Consider the following 27,611-nt stretch of genomic DNA (forward strand, 5'->3'; position numbering starts at 1 on the left):
GAGGGACGCACAGGGCCTCAGACTACAGGTGGGAAAGCCTTCCCAGAAAGCCAGAAGGTTAACACACACTCTGCAGACTGACACCCACACGGGGTGCCTCATCTCGGAATTCGGGGTTCTCCCCGGCTTCTTCCTGTTGTTCTTGTTATCGTTTGGCACACAGTTTGGGGAAAGGCAGTCACATGGGGGTAGGGAGAGATCTGATGCATTTGCATTTTCTCAGGTGTTTCCCCCCTCTCGGCCACGTTCTGGTGTCTCAGATAATGTTTAGGCACCGGGTTTACTGACGTGGGTAGTTTTTTAGTTTTCATGTTTGTGGTTTATTCCTAGGTGGTTAAAACAAATTTTCATCGATGCTACCTTTCTACTCTAAACGTTCTCATTCTTTATCTTCCGTCTCCACTCCTCAGCAATAGCTTTGGAAGTAAGGAGTGTTTAGCCCCAATAATCAGAAAGGTTCTAGCTTAAGGTGTCCGGGAACCACAGGGATTTGCACAGATCTTGGCCACTTGGCTAGAGCTTTTGGGCCGCTGTGGAGAACACCCATCCCTACAATTCTGGATTGCTGCTTCCTGCAGTCCCCTATCTCCTGGCCGGGAGAGATGCTTTTCCCATTCCTTTGCCCATGTTTTTCTAAGTGAACATAGACGTATTGAGTTGTGTGCTGCCCTAGCTTTTCTTGGATTTCTTTTTCTGACCTTGTTAGGCCTCTTCAGAAACTTCACGTGGTTTTGACATACACTGAAGGAGGGTAAGAAAGTCATCTTCAAATACGTGTTTACACAGTCACTGCCCAGAGGCTGTTGTGAGACATGCGGGTGAAGAGGAAACGCCGCCCGGGTCAGCTCCCTCCCGCCTCCACAGCCCTCTGCACAGCGCGGTTATTCCTACCTTGTTGTCCTTTGGGGCCTGGAGGTCCCTGAAGCCCTTTCAGACCTGCGGGGCCCTCAGGACCAGGGAGACCTGGCTCCCCTTTGATGATGTCGTATGGACCCGGGGGGCCCGGGGGACCAGGAAGACCTGTGGGAATCAGGGCAGCCACTGGTCAATTTCACAGTCCACATTCAGGGCAGAAACAGCTTCTGACATGAAACCCAATCAAACGCAGTGCTTCTCAAAAGGAGAATCACGATCAAAAACACGAGGGACCAGATCCTCACGACGAGACACACGGGTATCTGCGCGTCTCTATTATCTAACCTAGAATCCTGAATCCTCGGGACTGGAACAGACCTCGGGGTCACCGGTGTCAAATGTCCACTCAGATCTGGAGGCGCTGATGGACCCCTGACCCAAGGGGAAGCTCATCCCCCTCAAGGAACCACCCCTCACGTGGGGAGCTCCACCAGGTGAAATTGGGACTTTTTTCTCGTACGTATCCGAAATCTGCCTTACTGCACACCAGAACCACCGGTCTTAATCTTTCAGTGCCGAGTAAACGTAAACCTCCTCCTGCCTGACGGGCCCTGAAGTCCACAGAGCGGCCACGTGAAGCTGGGGGTCTCGGGTCTCCCGCAGCCGCCCTCTCCTCCGTTTCCTCGCTCCTCCCACGTTTCCCCATTTATTTTCTCCCCGAACAATCCACTTCTCAGTGCATTCTGGTTGCTCACTCCCTCTCTTGAAACACGGTCTTGAAAACTAAACGCAGCGCTCGAAATAAGCTCTGACCCGCAGAGACCAGGATGGGATGCAGACTCCCTCAGACCACCTCCTTCTGAGACCAGCTGTGTCTCTGGAGCCGCTCGGCACGGCTGGCTCCCCGTGGAGAAGCCAAGGCAGCCCCTTTCTTAGAAAGAACTCCATGCTGTCCGGCCGCAGTTTGTGCAGCCTGCAAGACGGACTTCGTTCCTGATTTTTACGGCTGCTTTCCGCCTGCCCTCAGAGCCTGTGAGCTTCTGTCTCTCACCCCTTCCCACTGGGTTTCTCTCAGGCACAGACTTAACAAACTTGACTTTCAGGACAAGTCATTGGTAAAAATGTCAACTAGATTAGCCAAATGTAGGAACCCTGCCAAGTGGCCAAAGAACTTTCAACTGCTGTTTTCTAATGACCAAATTCTCTTACCTTTAGTTCCAGGGAAACCTTGGTCTCCTTGGTCACCTTTAACTCCCTGAAGGCCAGGGAGGCCTTTCTGCCCTGGAGGAAAGTAAAACACTGTCTTTGCACAGAATTCCAACCAAAACCGTGTGTGTGTGAATACACACAGCATAGACATATATGCACATACAGGTACACATATGCTTATGTGTACATATACACACCCACATACACATACACGTATAATACACGCACACACACACACAGTGAACACATTTCCAATTTATGCACGTGGAAGAAAAGAACATTACTTGTAGTCAGCTGTGTCAAACTTTTGATGAAACTCTTCTTTCTAAAACCCAGAGGTCACATTTTTCCAAACATGCAGCAAACCATAAAATGGTCACAACCAGTGGACGGGCACGTGATTCTATTTTGGTCACGATCTGGTTCACACGTGTCCCCAACTAGACCACAAGATGCCTGCAAGCTGAGAACTTGTTGTATTCACCTTTCATTCATATGTACCTGATGCTGCAGTAAAAAAAAATCAAAGTGCCTGGAAGCTGGTAGGCACCCAATAAATATTTGCTTCAAACATTAAAAAATTAATGAATGGCCCAAGTCCATGACTTCTCACTGAGATGCAAATGATCTACTGATTCTTAGTATGAAAATCAGAATGTGTTTATGCTGCTATGCGTGGGATTCTACACACGGGGCAGCCCCCTAGAAACGGCATTTTAATTTGAAGAGAACAGGATCTTGTACCGCAATGCTAGGTCTATCAACAGGAAAGCACCAGGGGCCGCGGCTCTGGTGGCAGGTAAATGTGTCTTCAAGCGGCATCTCCCTTATGTCTTACCTTGAAACCCTGGAACTCCTGGAGGTCCCATATCACCCTTAGCACCTGTAGCTCCTGGAGAGCCACCGATCCCCTAGACACACAAAGAGAACGTCAGTCGGGAACGGCTCGGGAGACGTAGGTCTCTCAAGCAACGGGTAGTCAGGAAGTTGGGAACAGCCCCTCCATGTTCTGAAGTAGCTCTGTGAACAAATGTTGCCTGTGGTTGCTAAAAGGACAAAACCTGTGTGTGTGCCTAAATTAGGGAGCTGGAAATTGCAGCAACTTGCTTCAGTCACTCTGTCCCTTCTGCTTGTCCGCCTGTGTGGTAAATTCCAGGAGCAGGTGTAAATCTTACAGCCCACTGCCCCCACCCCATAGCACGATGCCATGAACAGAGTCGAAACTCCCTAAACATTTGTCATGGCAACATCTCAATCTATTAACACCAAAGAATCTTTCTGGATGACTTTACTCCCAACACTCAACCAGAGTGATTTTTCTTTAAAATTAGCTTTGCATCTTTTCTTAAAAGTGCTTTTAAATATGGAAAAAAAAACATAAAAAATACTAAAGAAGGATTATTTTCCTTTATAATACAGTGATATTTTTGTATTTAAAAAATAGTATCTTAATTTCTAGATATTTCAACATAGTTGTTCCTTTCTCAGTATATAAAAAGTTGTAATGTTTCTTTGCTTTACCCTATTTTAAAAGGTGCCATAAGCAAAATTACACGCACAAACATATATCTACATACGTGTACATATAATGCACATACTATACATAGAGATAGACAGACACTGAATGGCACTAGGAATAGGGATATATTTCTATGTTACTGAGGCTTTCTTTTTGCATCATTTGTATATAGATTTTTAAAGCCAGGCATTGAACTATAATCTCCAGTAGTATAACGTTTCACTTTTGATGGTTTGTGTAAAACTAGATTGTAAAAAGTTTTGTAATAGTTGCCTACCATGACGCCAGTAAAGATGGCTGATTACTTGCCAGAGAGAAGGGGCTGATTCAGGGAGGATCTGGGAGTGTAACACACATGAATACACACATACACACACAAGTATTATCTTATGATCCTTTTCAAAAACAAGACCTGCCAAGGGACAACTCACCGGCATGCCCTGGAATCCTGGGTCTCCCTTGGGCCCTGGAGCCCCCGGAGTGCCCGGCCAGCCTGGGTTTCCCTTGTCACCTTTCAGCCCATCAAGCCCAGGGAGCCCTGGAGGCCCCATGGGTCCCGGAAGCCCTAATGGGAGACACAGAAGTCCCACGTTTGAGGTCAGAGGGTGGTTTTATGTGTAAGTGTCACTGGGCTGTGGTCATCACCACTGCCACCCAACTGTCCCCAACTGTATACAACAACATCATATTATGCAGCATGGGCCCTGAAGACATCCAGGCAGGTCCTAGAAGGAAGAGTCTCCTCGACAGGCAGTAAACGTCGATATAAACACCACAGTCTCAGAGTCAAGTGCCCTGTGGTCTCTGTGCTCGGGGGTGGCTGCGCTGTAGGGCAGCCACCTGTTCATGGGGGAACAGGTGTGACAGAAGGTCGTGCTGGTTTTAAACAACCAGCCACACATGGCATTTGTGCTCCAGTCCTTTTCAGTAATGGCCTTCTCCCTCTCCCTAATTGCTTGTTCCTTGAGAGAAAGAGCACGAGAAAAGCACTGACCCAATGGAAGCCTAGGTAAAAGGGGCCCAATATCTTAAGCAGTTTCAATGGTAATAAATGTTGCAAACTTCTAAATAAAAAGCTCATTTGAGAATTTAATTATTCCAATTTCTTTGATACTTGTGTATGTTTGTGCCTCTGTTTCAGTCCCAGCTCTGAACCTAGTGATACACCCTTACCTGGCAGGCCAGGTTGGCCCTGTGGGCCCCGGTCTCCTTTGCGCCCCTCCACCGCGTGGCCCGGAGTGCCTGGCAATCCCGGCTGTCCCTGTGGCCCCGGAGGACCCATGAATCCTTGTTCTCCTTTGGATCCAGGAATCCCTGGGCTCCCAGCTAAGCCTGGGAAACCCACGTCGCCCTTTGAACCTAAACAGTAAAGACAGGTTGAGATCACAGTGAAATGCAGGGAAGAAGAGAAATCCAGTGCACCAAAGAGGAGGGAGGGGCTTCCAGAAGGATCCAGGAGGAAACCAGAGCTGGTGCCCTTCTCTCTCCTTTTTATTAAATAACGTGCCAGACACCTGCCACGGCCCACCTGAGGAAGAGAAAGCTTAGGGTACAAAGAAACTGCAACCATTCTTTACACTTTTTAAAGGTGGTGTTCTCTGGCAAAGGCATTTGAATATATGTGTAGATAAGCCTGCAAGGTATGGCATTGCTGAAATTAAGGGCTTGTTCTACCAACAGGTGAATGAATAAACCAACTGTGTTACAGCTACACCATGGAACACGACTCAGCAAGAAAAAGGAATAAACTATTGACACAACGAACAGCACAGGTGACTCAAATTCATTACGCTGCGCGAATGAAGTCAGGCGAAAACATACATGCTGTAGGATTCCGCGAATGTAAAATTCTAGAAAATACAAGCTCATCTACAGTGCCAGAAAGCAGACCAATGGTTGCTTGGGGGGCAGGTCGGGGTGGGGACAGGAAGGAGCAGAGGGGGGGTGACAAGGCAGCCCAGGAAACTTTTGGGGTGACGATGCATTCACTGTCTTGAACGAGCTGCTATTTTCATGGGTGTGTACATATATCAAGATTTGGCAAACTGTACACTTTAAATACATGCAGTTTATTAGATGTCAGTGATACCTCAATAAAGCTGTTTTAAACAAACTTTTTTAAGTGAGAGCTTGTAGAAAAAAACCCTGCATGTTGTTTTAAACATATTACCCCAAACTTGCCAACGAAATGACAAAATTCTAGGATTGCTTCAAGGTTATTAAGAAAAAGTAAGGGGAGGAAACAGGGTCACTACCTAGAAGGATGGTTGGGCCCACCCTGGGATTTCCCCCCACTTCCCCCCCACCCCACTTCACGAGGCTATGAATCCGAAACACACACGCCACACAGTGGTTTGCCACGAGCCAGTAGAAAGTGGCAATTCGACTGTCCCAGACCCATCATCTACCACCCACGTCCACGTGCTTCCTTGTATCTGCTCGCCCTGCTCTGCCAGTGCCACGTGTATCAGCAGTTAGTTGAAAAGGAAGAACACGTTTAGCAACTGTGTTACCTTTCTCTCCTTTGGCCCCTGGAAACCCTGGGAATCCTCTTCCGGGTAGACCTGCAAGATAAAGGTAAGAAGTCCCGTTTATCTCTCCTAAAACAGCCGAGCTGCAGGAACAGCACAAAGCGATATCCACTCTTTGCACCGATACCATATACTATTTGCGAAACACAGAGAAACGAGTCCGTTGCACTTTGCAAGTAAAATTATATTACTACAGTTGTTCTAAGATACCCTTGACTGGATATATATACATAATTTAGTACATTTTCCCAAGTACCTTTGAGCCCAGAACCATTATAGCATTTAGGAGAAACGATCTGTACAGATGGGTACTTATTTCCCTTTACTGTCTGGAGACTCACCAATTGGCTTTTCTCAGATGACTATCCAACTAACAGCTATTCGCAAAGGCAGTGCACAGAGCCAGTGATATTTGGGGCAGCAGACACCAGGGAGTCCACAAATGTGAGTAAAGCACGTAAGGGAAGATTCAAAGGGGGGAAGTAGGTGTGGAGGCATTTCTTACGAACTATTTTTATAGGAAAATGAATGTACATAATATAAACATAAGGCTCATAGAATGAAAGAAATGAACTTTAGGAAGAGACCAACACTAACAGCCACGGATCCCCCTCCGTGCTCCTCTCCAGCACTATTTCCCTCCCTCCATCCCCCTGACTGAGGGCAACCTGTTTCAAACTGTCTGTGTGTCACCCTCTTGCTATATACGAATATTATTACGTGTGTGATTGTCATCATCGGAGCCCACAGCTCACACTTTTGCCCAAGTTGCTGTGCCCCCATCAGTAACAGGAGCAGATTCTGGGGACTGAGAATATTCCCAGGACCGTTCCTCTAAAGGGGGAAAGGCCAGGCAGAGAAGGCAGTGGTTTGGGCTTTCTACGGTGTCTCCTTCACTCACCACTGAGAGCTCAGGCCATTTTAAGGGTAGGTGCCCATAAGTATTTGTGGAATAAATGAACATCCTCTTTCCCCTTTTCTCATCCAATCCTGCCCCACTTGCCCACATTGTTGCTTAAATAGCTGTAAGGATGTAACTTACGTCCAGCTTACAGCCAGCTCCGGTCACTTAGCATGGAATGTAAGTCTCTGGGAGATGTTTACTCCAGAGCAGAGTCTCATTCTGAAAGGGAAATGAGAGCCCAACATACCTGGTTCACCCTTCTCTCCTGCCGACCCTGGGAATCCGTCACTGCCGGGCTCCCCTTTCTGGCCGGCCGGGCCCGTGAGACCAGGCGTCCCAGGAAGACCTCAAAGAGAAAGGTCAGATTGGTCAGGCATGGAACCTATCACGGCACCGTGATCTGCATGTAAAATGCACCACTCCTGACATTTTTCCAGGGAGCTGTACCTCCCACCCCCTAGCATGCCCAGCCTCCCCGAGGTTACTCCTGACACCCCTTCAGAAGGGACCCTCATGCGGCAACACCACCACTGCACTGTGACCCCCTAAAGCTGGTGAGAGTGGAGAGAAAGGACATCCATCTACCGTGCCGAACAGGAAAAGTTTCTAGACCCCACTGGAACCAGCTGTAAAAGCAGTTCTAGGTCTAACTGGTGGGAAGACCCTAGAAGTCCCCGTAGACTCAGTTTGTTCATCTGGAAGTGGAGGTGTGAGCCCAGCTGGTCATTCAGAGGTCACCCAGCCTTGAGGCCCCTTGGCTTCTTCTCCACAGGCCCCCATCTGTGTCCTAAAAAGTGGTCTCTACCTGCTTCTCCTTTGATGCCAGGGATGCCATCCAATCCCGGGAGGCCTTTGTCACCTTTTTCTCCAGGCAACCCGGGGCTTCCTAAAGAAAAACCAAAACACCAGAATTCCCATGACTTTGAGTTTCTCTCTGCCATCCTTGAACCCCGAGATCAGGAGGAGGCCGGCTCACTTACCTGGATAGCCAGCACTCCCTGGTGAGCCTTTGGGGCCCGGAGGCCCGGGCATCCCTGGGATCCCACTGCTTCCTTTCTCTCCCTTCTCTCCAGGGCTTCCTGGAAAACCTGCTACCCCTTGGTCTCCCTGTGGGTGAAAATTGGGCCCATTAATGTCATGTGTGTCCTTGGACATGCGTCTGGAGGTGCTCTCTGTATACATGGGACTGCAATGACTATCGCGTGGCAGAATTCCACTTCCAGCTTTCTAAGGGGAGAATCAAAGCCCTCTGAAAATGGAGGAAAAACTAGAAACCCAGAGCAAAGAGCAGTTGCCTGTTCTGCTTCTCGTGTTCCTTCTCCATTTCTCCCCATGATAACTCGCTACCCAAGCTCTCAGCACGTCCCGGATCCTCCTTGGGGACACAGGCCATGGATAGAAGGGGGAGGCAGGGAGACGTAAAAATCAACTGGAGAAACAGTTCTGTGTTATGATTCATCGACTGTGTGGAGATGCTCAGTAAACGTTCCTCCAAAGCCTTTCTGCGGGGATGGGTGGGAGGGGCTTCCACGGGGATGCTGTTACCTTTTCCCCGGGCCGTCCTGGAATCCCAATGCCAGGTAGACCCGCCTGCCCTTTCTCTCCTTTTGCTCCCTTTTCTCCAGGTGAGCCAGGGATGCCCTGCAGGCCAGGGAGGCCAGGCACACCTTTTTCTCCAGGTGTTCCTAGAAACACACACAATTGAAACAGAATGTGTGCTTAGCAGGTGCTAACGTTAAAAACAGGAAAGCGTCTCAACTACCGGCCAAGAATGAGACGGAAGAACAGGTATCCCCTCATTTCTCAAGTTGTAGTGATCCAGGCAGGCGCCAGCCCCCCAGACCACATTAGAACCACACAGGAAACGTTCCTCCTGTCTTTTAAAGACAATCACGTTACAAAGGGAGAAAAAAATACATTAACCGCTTAGCGTGCTTCCTTTCCCAACAGCATTAAACGCGGCTTCTGTGTCTTTCGTTCCGTAGTCAAACCTCATTATCTGAATGAATCAGAGGGGGCGAGAGGCAGGCCATGGAGAGTAAAAGTGTACCTGCTTCCAGGACGGATGTGGGCAGTCAAACTAATTTATTAATAGGTACCAGGGGAAGCTGGCTTATGCCCGCCCCTGTAACTGACCCTCTGCGGCTGCTGGCTTGGTTGTTAGGGGCAGCTGTGAGTCGGCTGGTGATGCTATTGTAAGGAGAACTTGGATATTAAATTGCAGCCAAGGCCTGGGAGATTACTGCAACAAAGGGAACCCTGGTTGTTTTATTGCAACCAGCATCTGCCTAGCGGACTGAATGACAGGCCCAAGAGATTCGTTGCAAAAAGAATTTAAGCAGCCTTACTGCAGCCGCTGGGTGTTTATAGCTCGAGCAAAGTGACAACACGCCTCGCACAGCCTTGGGAGGAGTGAGGGAGACGGGCTGGCTGCCCTGACCTCCTGCTCCAGGCAAGTTCTAAGAAGCAGTAGCACCTGGACCATCGGGGCCTGAGCCTTCCATCTGCTGCCTCTGCTCTGGTCGCTGTCACCGCCGCCAACGCTGATGGCAAAGCCTGGGAGGCCAGCTCGGGACCAGGGCAGAGGAGCCCAGGGGATTCTTCTGAGCTAATGTCAAAGGGCTTTACAGGCACGAGCTGCTTGCGCTGACACAACTGAATGGAGAATTAATCACCTCCTCGACGGATCCACGTAGACGGATCACTTGGAGGTAACTGAAAGGTCATAGTGCACAGCCCGTGTTTTATTTTATTAAACTGTGACGGGTTTTGTTTGTTTGCTAGTTTAAGCAGTGGCTGGAAGGTCAACCAAATGCCACCATCCCTAGGCAAGAGACCACACAGGATTGAAGATGTGAGTCTGTGTCAAAGACACGTCTCCCTGGATTACGTCCTCCGTGAAGCGGGTCTCGCCCGCAGACTCGTCCCACAAGCACCACATGTACAAGCACTGGGAAGGAAACTCCTTTCCTAAACCCCACATACCTGGCAGGCCCATTCCACCAACCGATCCTTTGGGTCCAGGAAGTCCCGGAGCACCTGGGGTCCCACTTATGCCCGGATCACCTTTAGGTCCTAGAATCATAAAGAGAAAAACCCAACAGGTCAACGCCCATGAAAACTGCCAGGTAACCTCTCCCCACACGAGCCCCTGCTGAGCTGGCGACCTTGAACTCCCTTCCATACCTGGCTGCCCAGGGTGTCCTGCCTGACCGTCCTTTCCGGGCACTCCTGGGGTTCCAGGATCTCCCCGGGATCCTTTATCACCAGTTGGGCCGATTTGTCCTGCACGACACACACACAAAAATAGTGACGACCACGTCTGCTTAAAATAAGACAAACTAGAAACACAGGTTGGTCTGACATCACGTGTGAAGAACTGAATAACTCGTTAGACACCCTCTCCCCCCTCCGAAGGTAAACTGTCCTCCGCGTTACCTTTTTCTCCTTGGTCTCCCTTCTGGCCCTTCATGCTGCCCATGTCCACTTTATCCATGGAGCCCGGCTTGCCAGGAAGACCCACATCTCCTTTATCACCCTTGAAGCCAGGGTCTCCCCTGGGTCCCGAGCTGCCCGGGAAGCCGTGGTCCCCTGTAGAAAGAAGAGGAGGCACCGAGTGACACCTGGCCAAGGGCCCCCAAGGCAGTGACAAGTGTGCTGTTCTTTCTGGTCAGTAGAAGCAACTGATAAACAACCTATAAAGAACTAATAGTCTGTCCAGTGGCGTTAAATGTGGCGTTAAATGGCGAGGGTCCGAGTTACCCAGAAGAATGTGACAGCAAGGAAATGAACAAAAAAGCCATTTTCTAGAATTCATTATTTGCTAGTAATTCCAACATAGGAGACTTCACTTATTAGTTTAAATAATCTATATTTTCTCTCCTTCTCAAATACCTTCACGACATCTGCTCAGTGGCCCCTCAATTCTATACGAAAGAACAGAATTTTCCTGTTCAACTAAACAAATGACCATTTTTATGTCTCACATTTAAAGTCAATTTCTTTTTTAAAAACAGTATTTGAACCAACTTCAAATATTAAGATAAGAAATAAAAAGTAAGACTTGTAAACTTCCCCTGTTTGCTAATTTGATTCCAAAGACTCAGTTGCTGTGACTGAATCTTCGAATGACTAAAAATACCACCATTTCTCAAAACAAAACAAAAAAACCGAAAACTCTACCATGCCAACAAGGAAACCCAGAAACCTGTCTTCTCTCTGACTTTTCGGCAGGGCACAGCCCTTCATCCCCAGGACCCCTGAGCGCCTCCTGGAAGAGGGGGTCTTCCGGACCCTAGCTTGATCTTCTTTCCCAGGCCTCTTGAAATGAACAATGATCTACGACTCTTGGAGAATTTCCCACAAGGCATCGGGACACAGACACGAGATGGGCTTTTCCGGGGTCACGGCTGCCTACCTTTTTCACCCGGCAATCCTGGCACACCCGCTGGTCCTGGCGAGCCGGGCTGCCCGGGGGTCCCCATGACGCCCATCTCTCCCTTGGGACCTGTGGCCGGATGGAAGGACTGTGAACGCTGATGGCAGATGCCGAGCGAGGGTCATGAACAAGACCAGGTGAGGCGTCTCCCCAGCATCCACTTGGGTGGAGTTCACAGGTCATTTACCTGGGAACCCGGGCTGTCCAGGTGTGCCCTGCTGTCCAGGGATACCAGGCAGCCCCGACTGTCCCGTCAGGCCGGGGAGCCCCTGAGGCCCTTTGTCTCCTTTGGGGCCCGGCATGTCCAGGCCTGGGAATCCGGGGAAGCCCTTCTCTCCTTTCACTCCAGGAGGGCCTGAGGTGGGGAAGAGAAAGGGGGCGTCAGCAGGATCGACAGGGTGTCCTGCAGCATCCTGTACCCTGTTTAACTGTTACTTTCTGCAGAAGGTGTGTAGCCGTGCCCACGTCGGGGGTAGAGGGAAATGGCTTCCACCTTCTCAGATAGTGGTGTTTGGGGCCATCGGTGGGCAAACAACATCCCAAGACAAAGCCCTGCCTACCTGCCGTGAGCCGTCGGCAATTCCCACCCGGGCCCCTCCGCAGTATTCAGACCTAAGCCCAGCTTCTCTACGGTGTCTCTCCCTGGCTGTCCTGCCCTGGTCCACCCTCTCTGTCTCACTTCTAGAATGATTATTAAAGGCAAAGGTAGCTTCCAGACACGAACTCATTTTGTTTAAGTTACCTACAACTTACTAAACGTCTTATGGAAAGGTAAGATAGAGATACCGAGATACCGATCCTTCTAAACTAAACGGAAAAGGTAAAGAATATACAATATAAAGGGGAGGTGTCTTTGGCACATAAACCAAGCTCGGAGGGAGGAGAAGAAAGGCGCCTGTGACCTTACGTGTAAGCAAACAACCAAACCTACAGCCTCAGAATAGAACTGCCTTTTCCCCCTTTTAGTCACAGATTATGAGTTAGGGGAGGGAACATTCTGGAAGAACGTAGTATCACCTGATGACCCTGGGAGTCCCTGTCCTCCAGGGGGTCCCATAGCTCCAGGAGGGCCTATTCCGGGGGCTCCAGAAGCTCCTTTGGGACCTTGCAATCCAGGAGGTCCCGGGTCACCTGGATGGGGAAGAAATCGTGAAGGCATCACACGGGGACACAGCGGTGTCAGCGCCTACCACCCACTCACGCCGCTCGCCAGGAACCCGTCTAGAATTTTCATCATTCGTTCAGCAAACGTTTACTGGGCCTGATCGGTGCTCTGCGGACACACCATAAACAGACCCCGTCCCTCCCACAAGCTGGATTTGCCCGTATGAAGTTACCTCTGATTCCCTGAAGGCCTGCAGGGCCAATGGCGCCGTGCTCCCCAGGAACGCCTGGTCCCCCGACGTTTCCCTTCTCTCCAGGGGTGCCGGGGATGCCAGGGAGTCCCGGCAGACCTTTGAGTCCCGGCAGACCAACTCCAGGCTCGCCCTGGAAACCATGAAGCACAGAGAAGCCAGTGACCCTCAGAGCCCGCGATTGTATCAGGCCAAGGGCGTACGTGTGAACCGATGCTGCCGGTGCATTTATAAGACCGGTATTTGTCCCGCCTTCCAGTTGGCAAAGCTTCTTCCCACCTATTGTTGCCTTTCAATCTCACTACAAGCCGAAAGGGAGGTAATTTTTATTATTTTCTTTCCACAGAGGAGGAAAGCCAAGGCTCCCCGGTTTGGACGGCTTGTCCACAGTCAGAGAGGCAGGAGCTCCTTCCGCTGGGTCTCGGCCCCTCGACTCTGCCGCCCTGAGTCTACACAGAGGGAACAACACCCAGCGTGCTGTGCGGCCAGCGAATGGGTATTAAGAGGTGGAAAGTTCCAGGACTGGAACAGAACTCCGTTTACTTCGTTTTTTTGATGAAATGAAAGCTCTCATGTCAAATTAAACGTTTAAAACCTTTTCATGAATCAAAGGGCTTTGACCCACACAGATGATTAAAAATAAAGGCAGTAGTTCGAGGGCCTGAAGGAGCACACCCCAGTTTAAGCACCGACGGGCCGTGTGAAGCAGAACGTGCGCATCGTGTCACAGCGCCCCCCCCCCGGCATCCCTGAAGGCAACAACTTCCGGATGACGACCAAGCGGGCAGAAGTGGCACATCCACACGGCCCTGCGGTGAAATTTGCAAACTGGAGGGAACTCAGTCCAAGGGATTTTGAAAAAGCTCAGTATTTTAAATCGTAAACCAAATCCTTAATTCCAGTTCCATTCGGCACCTACTAGCTCGTGAGCCGGTGTTTGAGGCGATCTACATACTGCGGTCACTGACTCACTTTCACACCCAGTGCGGGTCATCAGGGGAAGGCGGGGGTGTGTCACATAAAGAAGGCGTCCTTGGGCTTCCCTGGTGGCGCAGCGGTTGAGGGTCCGCCTGCCGATGTGGGGGACACGGGTTCGTGCCCCGGTCCGGGAAGATCCCACATGCCGCGGAGCGGCTGGGCCCATGAGCCATGGCCACTGAGCCTGCGCGTCCGGAGCCTGTGCTCCGCAACGGGAGAGGCCACAACAGCGAGAGGCCCGCGTACCACAAAAAAAAAAAAAAAAAAAAGAAGGCGTCCGAAGGCCACATGCTCCACGTCAGCCACACTGGGCAGGGACACCACCTCGGGTCAGGCGTTCCTCAGAAGGAACCTTCCCCGGCATCACCGAGGCACAGCTGCCAGCGCGCACCCCCGCCCACCCCCAAGGCGAGGGCAAGGGCTCTGTGCCGGCAAAGGCGCATCTCCTGGCCGTGGCCTTTTCCCAGGCAGGACAGACGCCTTCTGGCAATTTCAGTTCCTTTCCTTATGATCAGAACGGGAGAGGATCTAACCAACAGTCACCTGTACTTGCTGAGTATCAGCAAGCAGCAGAGGGGTGTTCGAGGGCAAAGAGAAACCCGATGTCACACTCGTCCCGGGGTCCCCGACCAGGGCCCTTTGCCCCACGGTGACACTGGGTAACGTCCGGAGGTGTTTCTGGCGGTCACACTGGGCATGCACGTCGGGGTGCTCCTTTTGCATCTGTGGGTCGGGGCCACAGAGGCTGCGAAAGACCCCACGGTACTCAGGGCAGCCCCACCACGAGGAATTATTGGACCCGAATGTCAGTATCACTGAGGCTGCAGCCCACCCTGCTGGGGGCTGTTAGGTCACTCAGGACAGTGGCTTCCAAACAGCTTTCTCCTTCCACTCGTGATATGACACACACTGTACCTGAGATCCAGGACACACACAGAGCCCACTCACAAAGCAGGAACAAGTGATTCTCCCCAAAATAGGCATGACCGCGTGCTACCCCGTGTACTTCGGTACTTTCCATCTGATGCTATTTCGTTCAAACACAAAACACGCTGACCCAACATACCACATGAGATTAACAGGCCACAATGTATGGGTCCAGTTCAGCACAAGGATGGGGAAACAGCAATCCAGAGAAGGCCCAGTACCCACCTTTTGGCCAGGCGGACCTGGGTTGCCAGGTAAGCCATTAAAACCTTGGCGACCGGGATTTCCAGGAGGTCCAGTGTCTCCAGGTAAACCGTCAACACCTGTTTGGAAGAGTCAAAAAAAATCATTCATGTAAAAATACCGTTCCCTACTTTCTCCACTTCTTTTACACCTGCTCAGATGAACCTGAACAGATGTGAGGGCGCCAACAAGGAAGAGGAGACCATCCTGGTCCAGGGAGCTCGCAGCGCCGGCCGCCCCTTCCTCTTTCTCCCTCACACCCGCCCCCTCCCTTCCTTTTCTTCTAAGCGCCTAGAACTTTTCTCTCCTATCCGCTCTTCACAAATGAACCAAACCCAACCCAACCCAACCAGCGTTTGCAGACTGGGAATGGCGATTTAAACTCTGCCAACTCCGAGTGTCGCCTGGTTAGAAATCCAGTCCAGATATCCCCACGCAGACCCGCATCTTAACAAGACCCTTCGTGATTCCTGGACACGTTCGAGTTTGAGAAGCACCACGTTAGACCACCTGTTCTCCAACTGCACCACACTGGAGGCACGTGGGGACATTTAGAGACTGGGTCCCGCCTCTGATGGGCTTTCTGACAGCTGCCCACGTGGCTATAAACGGCAGCAAAGTGTGAGAGCCGTTGGGCTAGGCTCTCTCTCTGTGTGATGGAAGGTTGGGGACACGCAGTGATCTGCAAGCTTGCAGAAACACAAACCTGAATCGCCCGTGGTGTAGGGCTGCTGTTTCGAGGGGCCTGACAGACAGTGCACGTAACTCCAGGCAGCTTCGTGCGATGTGGGCAAAGGGTCTCTGGTTAAGGAGGCCTTCCTCAGCTAAATTCTACCTGCCGTGATGGCAGTGGCCTGGTTCTCCCATGGAACACGCGGGAGGCCTGAGCACTGCCCCTGTGATGCTGGAGGGTCACTGAGGGGCCTTCTGCCCCATGAGCCTGGCAGAAGTGGCCATGAGCGCGGCGGGCATCACGCGGCTCCCGGAGAAACAGGCCGCTGCCTCCAGTCCCCGAGCTCGAAGGCCTGCAGCCTTGAGAGTGGGCGCGATGCAGAGCCCTAGACAAGAAGCCCGGAGGCTAGACAAGTCTTTAAACTAAGTTTTGGTGAAACGGCGGTCAAACTGGGGTCGGGATGCCGGCCCAGAGGGAAAAGACGTGCCCCTCACTGCTCACAGCCCTTCTGGGCTCTGGACCAAAGTCCCTAATGGCCAGTCTGCATATCAGTCTCCCTGAAGGACTAAGAAAGCAGCCAAAAGGGTGAAGCTGTCCTCTTTACTTCCTTACAATTTTCAGAAAGAAGTACTGGTTCTGGAACATCCACGCGTGTGAGGGCCTCTTCCCCAAGAGCAAGGCCCCCCCTCATATTCACCGCATCATCCCCCTGCCCTTCCCCCGCCTTCCAGACCAGCCTGGCCCAGGTCCCGGCGGGCTGTGTGCTCCCTTCACGGATGAGAGAGAGACCCCCCTGAGGGTAGGTTTAGGCAAACGTGGCATCTGCCAGCTCCCTGGGCAGCTTGGGGTCCTTAAGGTCCCAACCCCTTCCCCCCAAACCACTCAGCCGGGAGCACACGTCACCCATCACCTCGGTGACCGGAATCACCGGGCTGCACACGGCACAGCTCTTTCGCTAACTCGCACGTGGTGTGTTTACGTTCACCGCCTCTTTTCTCCTAGAATTCACGTAGGATGAGCGGAGAGACCACAGCCCTTGCTGCTAACCAGCCGGGGACGGGCGCCACCACTGGGGCCCACGCGGGCAGTGGCCAGAGCAGCGGCCCCCCCAAAGCTGCCTCGTCCTGCGGGTTTACCTTTGGGGCCGGGAGGTCCTGGAAAGCCAATCCCGGGCTGGCCGACTGAACCCTTCTCTCCAGAGAGACCCGGCCTTCCCGGGGTTCCAGGAAAACCTCGGTCACCTGCGGTGAGAAAGACCAATGGTCAGCGTGAGAAAAACGTGAGCACATTTCCCCCACCCCAAGCCTCCAGGTGAACGAGACGCTGAGTACCTTGGGGCCCTTGGAACCCGGGAGACCCCGGAAGTCCTGTTGCTCCAGGGGGACCGGGTAAGGGCATGACCTTTCCTTCTTCACCCTTGGGACCTGGGGAAAAGAGCAAAGGACACAGCGTGAGGGCTGCCGCGTCACGTCCTCGTCTGCTCGCCTCCATCTCCTCCTTCTCCTTTTCTAGAATCTCTCACAGAGAGCGCCTCTTCTCCCAATACGTCCAAAATGACCTAGACGTTTGTTTGACACAAGAATCCTTTAAGCGTCCGAAACAAGGGTCACGAAAAGCTAAAAACTCTACAGCAACAAACAGCGAGATGACCCTGGTATCAATGAATCTGCCTCAAAAAGTCAAAGTCTTTTCACCGTTCTCAGTGGCTCCGACAGGACTGGTTCTAAGCTGCTGTGATGCCCACATCTGGTGGGAAGTTATCTTCACGACGTGCCCCGTGGGTGATATCGTTACCCTAACAGTGAGCTGCACGGTTCTGCGGTATCTCCAGCCCAGGTAAGCCACCTTTTCTATCTCCAAACTGGGAGGTGCAGGCGCAGCCCCGGGTGCCCGTGCCTACGAGATCCACTGGGTGTCAGGATTGAGCCGTTACGAAAGGACCTAAGGGCTCATCTCCACTGAACCTTCACGTACCTTAAAGAACTCAGGATCTGAAGGGCCTCCCAGGGACAGCCAACACTTGCTTTCGCTACAGACTGTGGGAAGCACCAGGGCCTGACCCCAACACATCTTTGCTATCAGCTCCAGCCCTGGGAACAAGGCTTTTATGACCATCAGACTAAACACAGCTCTGGCAGATCAAAGAAGTCGGGTTTCTAATCCCAAAGCTGCCGGGGTCTGGATGGCCAAGGAACCCTCCAGAATGTGGACAGCTGACCGACAGCACTGTCAGCATTGCCTCTTTCGGGAACCCTCTTCCCATGCCGTCAAGACGTATCTGTATGTGTCCCACTGGCTTTTCTGATGGTAGTTTCTGGCCGAGAAAAAGAAGCCTGATTCCTTTGTACACGCTGCAAGTGTTCAGATTCCGGAAGCACGAAGAACACTTGAGATGGTGATTTGGGAATGAGGAGTGTGGGGTTAGTGATCAGAGGCCCCTTTCCGAGACCTGGGGTGTTTCTAAGTCAAACCCAGCATGTTCCTGCCCCGAAAGGAGTCGTAAGAGAGACGTTCCCGGGTTCCTTGCTAATCAAAGAACACTCATCAGTGGAGTCCTCGCTTAGTGAGTAACCAACGGTCACCCGACAATACCAAGAACCCATCCAGTGAGGCACTGTACTTGGGCCTCCGTCAGGGGCTGCTGATGTGTTCTGTATTACGAACCTGACAAACCCTACACTGGGTCCTCATAAGGAAACAACAGTTCCCAGTGGGGACAGGAACTGGCAGAACTTGGGCTGGATACATGGCTCGGGACAGAATCGGCCAACGTGTGAGAACAAGAAGGCCAGACTGTCATCGCTGCTGAGTCTCTCCTGTTGGAAACCTCGATCTTCCAGCTCCTTAGTTACTATGCTTCTCCAGGCTTACCGGCCACACACCTTTAACCACCCCAAGTCACCTTGCATTCATTTCTACAACTCTTACTTAAGCCATCTTAGTCACAGCACACGTCCTTCTGTCCTCTGTGCCCAGGCCATTCCTGGCCTCTTCTCCTCCAGGTTTCCTAGGCAATGATGTCAATGTTCCATTTCTTCCCAGAATCATCTTCAACTAATAAGTCACTGACGGTCTACTGTGTGCGGGGCCCGGGGACCCCCCCCCCTTTCACTTCCGTCCCTGAAGATAAGCCCGTCGTGAGGACGCAGTGGAGCGCATCCGTGGGAAACCCTCACACAGCCCCCTCCCACGTTCTCCACCAAAGCCCGGGCGGTGGGCTCCAGGAGGGCGGGCGGCCTCTGAGTTGCTTCCTCTCTGGTCGCTTAGCTCAGCGCGTGGCACACAGAACCACGTGATAAAACAGTCAACAAACGGCTGGAACTACCCCGAAATTCAACAGCCAAGTCCAAGCAGCTGTGGATCAGTCAGTGTGTGCACATCAGCGGAAGGGTGAAGGTAAGTATGTGGCTTGGGATACACAGAAGCCAAAAGGGACCGCGCATCGGGGAGAAACAGAAAACGGGCTCAGGCTGGTGTCACTTCCACACGGAAGGCTGACCTTCTCTGCTGCACATGGCGTACTTATTTATAAGGAAATCACCTAGACCTTCAAGTTCCTGTCATCTAGATCCTACACGCCACTGGCCCATCTCATAAAGGAAGGAACGAGATACAGAAACGCTAAGGAAAGGTTGCTCAGGTCACATCCCCCCCTCCTGGCAGGACTGAAACCAGACCCACGTCCCCATGTCGCTGAGCCCAGGGCACTGGAGGTCCTCAGGCCTCACCTGGCAGGCCTGGGGACCCGGGGTTTCCCGGAAAGCCCATCTGTCCTTTGTCACCAATGGGGCCAATAGGGCCAAACCCTGGAGGCCCAGGAGGGCCGACGTCACCACGGCTGCCGGGGAATCCAACTCCTCCCGGGGGGCCACGTTCTCCTTTTAATCCTACTGAACCCTGAAGCGAAAAGAGAAAAAGATGAGTTATCAGCAGACATACCAGCACTCCGAGCCGCGTCGCATTTTTCCACCACCCGTGGTAAAAAGTGCCGGAGTTTAACTAGCTGTGCTACTTATTAACTTCAACCCGTCTGCAGAGGTCACCTTGTAGTTAATAAATGAAACCGGCATTCTCTCCTCTAGGCTGAGCAAGCGCCCTCCCCACCCACACATAAGGAGACACTCCAAAGAGGAAGGCACTTCTATCTGGAATCTTCTTGGAAAGGGTGACTTGAACGCCGCTAACTTTAAAATTCACCTCCCGGCCGACATATGGAGGTCTTTTCAGTTCCCCCAGCTGCATCAGAAGACACTGACCCCTTATCACCTAATCGTGCAAGTCAGGGTTATCACACCTAGGCTTACAGACTACAGCTTTCCAGTGAACGTGAGACAAGTTCGTTTACAAGGACCCCCTCCCCGAGTGAAAACAGGTCGACGGGAGACCAATTACTCCTTCTTCCATTCTTTGCATATCCATCATCTGTCAAGCGCACGTTCAAAGTCTGGGAATCAACATACCGGGGAGCCTTTGGGGCCGGGCAGACCCGGATGGCCGTCTCTTCCGGGAGAGCCTGCTCTCCCTGGCATGCCGGGTTGGCCTGGGAAGCCTGGGTCTCCTTTGTCACCCTTGAGTCGAATATCGAAGTAAATCTCGCCAGGCTCGCCCTTGGCTCCTGGCTGGCCCATCAGCCCTGGCACACCTTGCGGTCCCTGCGAGAACAAAGCCTTGTGAGGCCGCCACCGAAGACGCCCAACCATAGAGCAAACCAGCAGCAGGGAAATCAGGACGCCACCTTGGAAAGCGGGGACGGGTTTAGAGCTCCCTGTTCCCTGTGTAGGAGCAAAAAAAGCCAGCAGCTCTGTGACAGAGCCCTGAGCTGACCTCACTGCTGTGCTGCCCTTAAAAAGCCTCTAGTAATGGAGACGGGGACAGGGCGGGGGAGTGACGGAGGAGCTCTGGGCTCAGCCCGGAGATCAGTCCTTAGGTAACTTTCTCGTCTCTTACAACTGCTGACATTCCCAAGAACAGGTCGGCTACGGTTGGAAGGGGCTGGACGTGCGATTCCCTGGGCCCAGGAACCAGAGATGGAGGCTGAGAACAGCCACGTTCCCTAAGTCTGGTCAGTGCTGAAATCACACAGCTTGCCTTTCACGCTCACAGCCCTGATTCCGGAAGAGATGAGGAGGCCCAGAGCACCCGCAAAGAGGAAAGTCGGGGAAGGGAGCCTCAGGCCAGCTCTGTAACTGGGATGTTGAGCCGTCAGCAGAATAGAATTAACTTTCCCGAGAGGCACACGGGAACACATCTCTGTTCCTGGAAAGGGGAATCTTCAAGGAATGCCCACCCCCTAGATGGTTCCCCCTCCAGGTCCCCTTGAGAGTGGGATTCACCAGAAAGAGGCCCAAGGCTTTAAACAACTGTCTCAGTTACCTGTTCTCTGAGAGAGGGATCTCTTCAACCTCCCCGCTCACCTGGCAGAATTTAAACCCTTGTGGAATTCATGTTGTTTGAATTCCTTTTTGTAAACTCCCTTTGAAACGGTTCTTGGATGTAGGTGAACCACAGTGCGTGCACGCACGTGCGCACACACACACACACACACACCTCTGTGTGTACCTATAATATGTACGCCTCAAAGTACTGGACACAGCTGGTCGGAGCTGGCCCTGAGCTGGAAGTGCCCCTTGTGACAGCGGACCCTTCACTCAGATCTACTCGGGGAAGGAAGGGGGAAGATACCCAATCTATCGTATTTACTCTAGTCCCACTATCTCCACCAGCCACCCGCCAGGAAGTCTAGCAGAGGACATGGGAAATTCATTATCTGGTTGAAAGCTGCTGTGGTATTTTGTAGCTTTTTCTCTCTAGTTAACATTAGCTCCCGTGCCTCCCTAAGGCCCAGCGAATCTTGGAAGCCCTTCCACATAGGCCCAGGTGGGCTTCTCCCGTGTTTCCTCGGTGTACTGTATGGTCTTCGTTGCTCTCTTAGGGACGTTTCCTTGCCTTCTGTCTCTCCACTAGCCTTTCAGGGCTGTGAGGGCAGGACCAAGGCTTCCTGTCTTTGTGCGCTTAATGTCTACAAGAGGGATGTACCGGAGGACGTGTATGTCGAACCAGCAATGTTCACCAGTAAAAAGTAAATGCCAAGGTAAGAAATGACAACCAGTGCACATTCTTCTCAAACCAGAAGCACCCCTTATGTTATTTCATGTGGATTCTTCACCGCTTAGAAGTATAGTATCTTCTGATACTATGAGCACAGGGTGAGAAAAACACAAGTTTTTATTTTCATACCGATGACCGTGTCAGTCATCGTTTTACTTAAGGGAGAAATCTAGGATTTCTTTGAAAATTGACCTTTACAACCCTAGGACATCTCATGTGGATTCTTTGCTGAGCCTAAGTGATCCAAGGGTCTTTTGAAGCACATGCCCTAGGATAAATGTCAGGGAATCAGACGCTGCCTTGGAAGTTTGCCCTTGGCTACATAAATTGGAGAAGATCTGACAACTCGTGCAGACTGCTTCTAGAGAGTGGTGCCCCTACGGGCAAAGTGGGGAGAAGTTCGTTTCAATTAACACAGGTCACTCCCAGGGACCCCAGACCTGCCCGGGGGCTGGGCTTCGTCATCTCAGCCTGGAACCCGCCTGTTGTGGTCTGTCCTCCTTTCCCCACATCGAACCCTCAGCTTTCAGAGGACGTGTCCCAGAAACACTACCTAAATCAAAGGCAGCATCAGAGCTTTCTTCATTGGAATCTACTTTCCAGTTTGCTCCGCTGCTTTGTGGAGCCTCCTTTAGCGTCCAGCCAAAGTCGAAATAAGGGTACCACATTTCTGAGCTAGTTAAACCACGGAGCTATGATATAGCATCTAATAAAAGGAAAATTATGATCTTCTCTTAGGTTATTTACCCACAGAACAATTTTTAGACGTGTTCTCCCTCTACACCAAGAAGATGCTCCCTGGATGGACAAGGCACGGGAACTCGCATTTTTTGTTGTACATTTTCTTTGTTTTTTTCTTTATCATGACTTCTCCTCAACCATCCTCCTTCCTCTTTTCTCATTCATATTGGATTTGGGGCTGGAGGGGCGGGTGTCTGGACTGGGTTCCAGGCAGAGTTGAGGCAGGAAGTATTCCAGGAAGGCTGAGTAGATAAAGACCGTGCCCAGACTATGTCTGTTGCCTTCAAAGTTGTTCCCACTTTGATCCCCACCACAGTCAGAGTTCCCAGCTTTGTGAACTTCCAACTTATTTAGAAATATGTTAAACAATTGCGACTTCTAACTTAGCTCCCCAGGCACCGGGGAAGTTCTGGAAAGCAGAAGCCCATGACTTAACTTCAAAAGGAGAAAACTATTGCTGGATTCCAGCTGTTTCATTCCTATTTCAACTCACTTTTGCCCTGACCTGCTTTTACAGAACCTTCCAGAAATATCTTCTTAAATTACAAATGTTAAAGACCTACAAACAAAAAGAATAATGCTACAGATTTGACTTTCCATTTACGACAAAAGAAAAGGAAAAAAGGAATGAAAGAAATTGTAGAAACCGGTTAATGCTTAACAGAACTGAGAAGCACAAAGAAAATAGGAGAACAAAGCCCAAAGGCTTAAAAGCTTTAGAAATAGAGCTGATTACATGCAGAAAAAGATAACGTCCTTCAATATTTAAGATTATTACTATAATCTGCTATTCAATGGCTTCTTTTAAAACAACGTAGAAAGGTTAAGAAAATGGTGTTCTGTCTAACAGAAAGGTTTCATGGCCTTGTGATCGAGATATTTCATTTATAGATTTGAAAAAGTGTCTTTGCCCTAGATGTTGGTGATAGTTTTCAAATTCTGTACCTGTAAGAAGAAGAAGAAGAAAGGAATAGTTCAAGTTCGTAGAGGAAAGTCGGCCAGTTCTGCTTCGCTGCCGTAGACACCATCAGCGCTGACCTTATTCACTGACAAGCTTTAGATTATCTGGTGTGAGAATGGATGACTGTGTAAAAAGACAACTCAACAGTGTGGCTGTGAGAGGTGACCCTTGGTGGTACCAGAGACCCTGCGGGAAAGTGACCACCAGCACCCTGTCGTGCCTGGAAACAGGCAAGTGGCGACTGGATTCTGACCAGGTGGGAAGAAAGGCAAGTTGGGGTGCAGGTTCTGGATACAATGGTCCTACTCATCCTCAGGTCAATCAGTCAGGAGAGACACGGGGAGTGATTCTAACTGCTCGACAAAGTCATCCTTTACCAGCTCCCAAATAAAGCAGGAGTCCACGTGCAAATGCAAAGATACATGCCTTTGCTGGTTTGCTCAGTGGCAACTTCGAATATGTCTAGGAACTCAGACAGGTTTACTTACAGGCAATCCTTCAAGACCATCCCTGCCGGGTAAACCTCTGTCGCCCTTGGCCCCTGGCTGTCCTGGGAAACCTTTCGCAAGAGACAGAGGAAAGATTCAGCACATTGTTGATGAGACACTTTCTAAGAGCTCAAAACATTTTTACCTTTTCAAGATTCAAAAGTCCAAAGATCTTTATACTAAGTGGATGACGTTTGAAGCAGCTCGAGACAGTAATAACAAAAATGCCCAGGATGGGCTCAGAAGGGGGACGAGTGAGCCCCAAATGCACACAAGTAACACTGACGCAGAATGGCTACAAACCCCTGCCCGCACGCCCAGGGGCCACTTGAACCAAGCAGGTAGCCCCCTCTGAGATAAGGAAATTTGCAGAGCTGTGTGAACCACATGCTGCTATCCTTTGACGAGGAAATCTTTCCGACACTGAATTTTTAAGTCATCTTGATAATTTTCAACAAAATGGACAAATCCTAGAAGTGTGGCTTCACACTCTCATCTCGTGTTTTAGTTGATGGAGAAAATCAGGTCAGGGAGTAAGATATGCTTCTCTGTGAAGGTTCCAACCAATCAAAGCAAATTCTGACCTGGTCCCTTTCACAATTGGGGCCTTACCTATTTCTCCGGGGGGTCCCTGTGGCCCTGGGGGCCCACGGAGTCCTGTTGAGTCACAGATGAGACAACTGTCTCCTTTTTGACCTAAAAAAGGAGACACGGGGTATTATATAGAACAGGGGAGCAGAATTATATAGAACAGTGACAGCACAGGAGAGGGAAGAGGAGGCCACCCTTTACCTAACACCCGCTCCAGACGCGTCCATCTGCCAGTGGCCGCGTGTCCCTGACACGGGGCCCACCCTCCGCCCTCAGCATTCATCACAGGTAACCACGGGTGCCCTTCTAAGGAATCCCATCCTTCCGCCCTGCCAAGGCACAGGCCCTGCCTCACTAAAAAGTGATCCAGAACTCCATCTGCCCATCAGCCTGAGATGACTCGACTCTATCATTTTGTCTCTAATTCTAAAACTTCCCATCATCTTTCTCTTTGCTTTTGTATTTTTTAGCCAACTGCACATGTAACTCCTGGACTTTAAACCTAAGTTCCAGGCTGACAAATGACAGATGGGAGTAAGAAGGTACAAAGTCCAGGGCAAAGACCTGACCTGACATGGAGGACCCAAGAGGAGAGGGACCCCGGCACATGAAAATGGGAGGAAATGCCTTTCTTTGGAAACTCTAACCTCTTACATCTTGATTTTCAAACTAAGCAAAAAGGCCTTCCAGTGTCTTAGATGTGCGTGTGTCCTGAACCTTGAATGTCAGGCTTCTAGGCACAGGTAAGGCAAACAGAGAGCAGAGCACACGTGCAGGAGCTGTCACTCAGGGGTCACGGAGGCTGGGTTGTGTGCCCCTCGTCCCCTCACCCTGACCGGCACCCCAGCCCCAGGCACACCCCACACCAGGCCCCAGTGTCGGGAACAAGGGCAGAACAGGAGCGCGTCAGTGGGAGGGATGCACTGTTAGTTGCCTAGTAACCCAGCCAAGCTGCAGGCGCTATGGGATCCGTGGCTGTCTGCTCCTGAGGCTGGAAGTGGACGGCGGGGAGACCTCACACTGCAGTCTGGGCAGGGGGACGGCTCCACTGCAGGAGCGTGACGGCACAGGAGGAAAGAGGCTCCTCTTAGGAGCCGGGGGATGGACGAACACACCTCTCAGTACAAAGGACCTTCTGGCCACCGGCTCCATCACAAAATGGGACGGCCCACCTCAGAAAGTGCTAAGCAACTGGTAACTAGGGAGATTCACGAAAAACTGGGATTGAGGGGTGGTGAGCGTTCTGTACACACTTGGGATCCGGCTTCAAGGAAAGACGTGCATTCTTGGAGAATGCAATCTCTGACTTTGAACCAAACGATCGCAGGAAGGTATCAGTCTGAGAATTTAACCTGCTGACCCCACAGAGGGTAAAGAACAGGGTCTCTGACTTGAGGGCCCGTCTCCCGTTGTCTCCCAGCTGACAACTGTCTCTTCAACGCCCGACAATCTCAGCAGAGCTGTCGGGAGACACATCTGAGGCATGGATTTTGAGGACAGCTTCAAATAATGGGAGAAGATACCCACGTCCACTCAAAGCCAGGAAGTATGTAGAAACGTATCCCACGCCCAAGCACAATCAGCATTTTTTAAAAAATTAAATCTCTTACCTTTTTCTCCAACTTCGCCTGTCAATCCCGGCTGCCCCGCACTTCCGGGAGGACCCTGGTCACCTGGCGGCCCGGGCTGGCATTCCACAATTCCATCTGCAATGGACGTTTAACGATTAGAGGGTCACTCCCACCCAACTGAAGCTAGAGGTGTTTTCACCCTCTCTTGATTCAATCTATTACAAAACCAAACTTTATTTAGGTTATTTGGCGAGTATTAGAAATCCAGCCGTGGCCGGCTTTGAAACAATCCTAGTACGTTAACTTGTAAAACGTGACCAGCGCACACAGCGTCCGCCCATGCCCCGTCACAAGCCGTCGATGCTAAAGTTTCTATTTTCCAGTTCTAATGCTTACTTCAGCTCATCAGCCCTGTCCTGAAACAGATTTCATGTTACCTTGCGAGGTACACACCATCGCCCTTACGTCACAGATTAAGAAACTGAGGCTCAAAAACTTAAATGATTTGTCCACAGAGGTAGGAACCTCTGTGAAGTCAACACAGAGACTTCAGCAACATTATGCCTTTTTTTCCTCCTGAGCAAACTTACAGCGAAGTACTCTTTATTTTAGAGACACAGACCGCCCGTGGGAAAACACCTCTAACTGTTTGTTCCTATTCAATTCTGAGCATCATTGATGTGCAGAAGCACGAAAATGAACTGCAGTGACGCAAACACCATCCGTTGTGGGTTCTAGTAAGAAAAAAGTATTGTTTTCGAATATACACAGTGATAAGAGTTTATATTTCCTCCTCCAATATGTTTGAAGGAAAATGGCAGAGTGCGTGCTTGAACGTGGCACCGGTCACAACCGTAGCCCGGACATTCACGGCGGCAGCTCCTGCAGCCCCCAGCTCACACATCAGCTCCACAGGGATGGACAGAGGGTGAGAAGAATCCAGCCTTTTGGGCTTTTCACAAGGGATGCTGGGGCAATGGTGGGTGTGCTCTTCCCAAACACAAAGGCCTAAAAAAGAGCCCAAACTTCTCCGTCTGGTGACTTTGTTTAGAGCTCAGAGGGAAAAGTTTCAAGTGTGTAAGAAATGAAGTCCAGGGGTTTTTTGTTTGCTTGTTGATGATGTCTTCCTGGGAGCTTCTCTGAATAAAGCACAGGTGAGGAGGAACCCTGGGGTGGCCGTATCTCTGCCCTGGGTCCTCTGGCTCCGGCCGGCTCCTTGGTGACCCCATCGGTCTTGAACAGAGTGGAGTCGTTTTTATGCTTCAAAAAGCTTCTCTAAATTCCGTGCCTGGGAAGAACTCATTCCCAGACCTGCAAGCTGAGGTGGCTGGACTCCCCGATTCTGGAAACACAGGTGCGTGAACACTGACAGGTGTAAAATTATTACTTTTCCAGAACACACCTCCTGCCAGCCTCCTCTCCATCAGAATCCCTACACACCCCTGGTAGGAAGGCAAGTTACCATCCTCATCAAAATGAATTTTAAATAATTTTAAGTCTAAAGCAAGAATACAGGGAC

At 51.0% G+C, this 27,611-nt stretch overlaps 1 protein-coding gene across 1 annotated transcript in view; it reads right to left on the reverse strand.

Annotated features, from left to right (window-relative positions):
* COL4A1 (collagen type IV alpha 1 chain) overlaps positions 1-27,611 on the reverse strand; it is a 147,217-nt gene that overhangs the window by 11,916 nt on the left and 107,690 nt on the right. Inside the window, exons 22-46 of the mRNA XM_059995833.1 lie at positions 26,132-26,227; positions 24,543-24,626; positions 23,931-24,001; positions 20,093-20,284; positions 19,361-19,529; positions 16,964-17,056; positions 16,769-16,873; positions 14,942-15,039; positions 12,794-12,944; positions 12,474-12,587; positions 11,644-11,811; positions 11,436-11,525; positions 10,457-10,609; positions 10,205-10,303; positions 10,004-10,093; positions 8,564-8,703; positions 7,999-8,125; positions 7,824-7,904; positions 7,266-7,364; positions 6,097-6,147; positions 4,757-4,942; positions 4,015-4,148; positions 2,903-2,975; positions 2,065-2,136; positions 892-1,020 (exon numbers count right to left, since the gene is read on the reverse strand). Of these exons, the coding sequence (XP_059851816.1) occupies positions 892-1,020; positions 2,065-2,136; positions 2,903-2,975; positions 4,015-4,148; positions 4,757-4,942; positions 6,097-6,147; positions 7,266-7,364; positions 7,824-7,904; positions 7,999-8,125; positions 8,564-8,703; positions 10,004-10,093; positions 10,205-10,303; positions 10,457-10,609; positions 11,436-11,525; positions 11,644-11,811; positions 12,474-12,587; positions 12,794-12,944; positions 14,942-15,039; positions 16,769-16,873; positions 16,964-17,056; positions 19,361-19,529; positions 20,093-20,284; positions 23,931-24,001; positions 24,543-24,626; positions 26,132-26,227 (2,865 nt within the window). The remainder of the gene's footprint in view (positions 1-891; positions 1,021-2,064; positions 2,137-2,902; positions 2,976-4,014; positions 4,149-4,756; positions 4,943-6,096; positions 6,148-7,265; positions 7,365-7,823; positions 7,905-7,998; positions 8,126-8,563; positions 8,704-10,003; positions 10,094-10,204; positions 10,304-10,456; positions 10,610-11,435; positions 11,526-11,643; positions 11,812-12,473; positions 12,588-12,793; positions 12,945-14,941; positions 15,040-16,768; positions 16,874-16,963; positions 17,057-19,360; positions 19,530-20,092; positions 20,285-23,930; positions 24,002-24,542; positions 24,627-26,131; positions 26,228-27,611) is intronic.

This window comes from Delphinus delphis, chromosome 18, assembly GCF_949987515.2.
Source record: "Delphinus delphis chromosome 18, mDelDel1.2, whole genome shotgun sequence".
Taxonomy (NCBI): domain Eukaryota; kingdom Metazoa; phylum Chordata; class Mammalia; order Artiodactyla; family Delphinidae; genus Delphinus; species Delphinus delphis.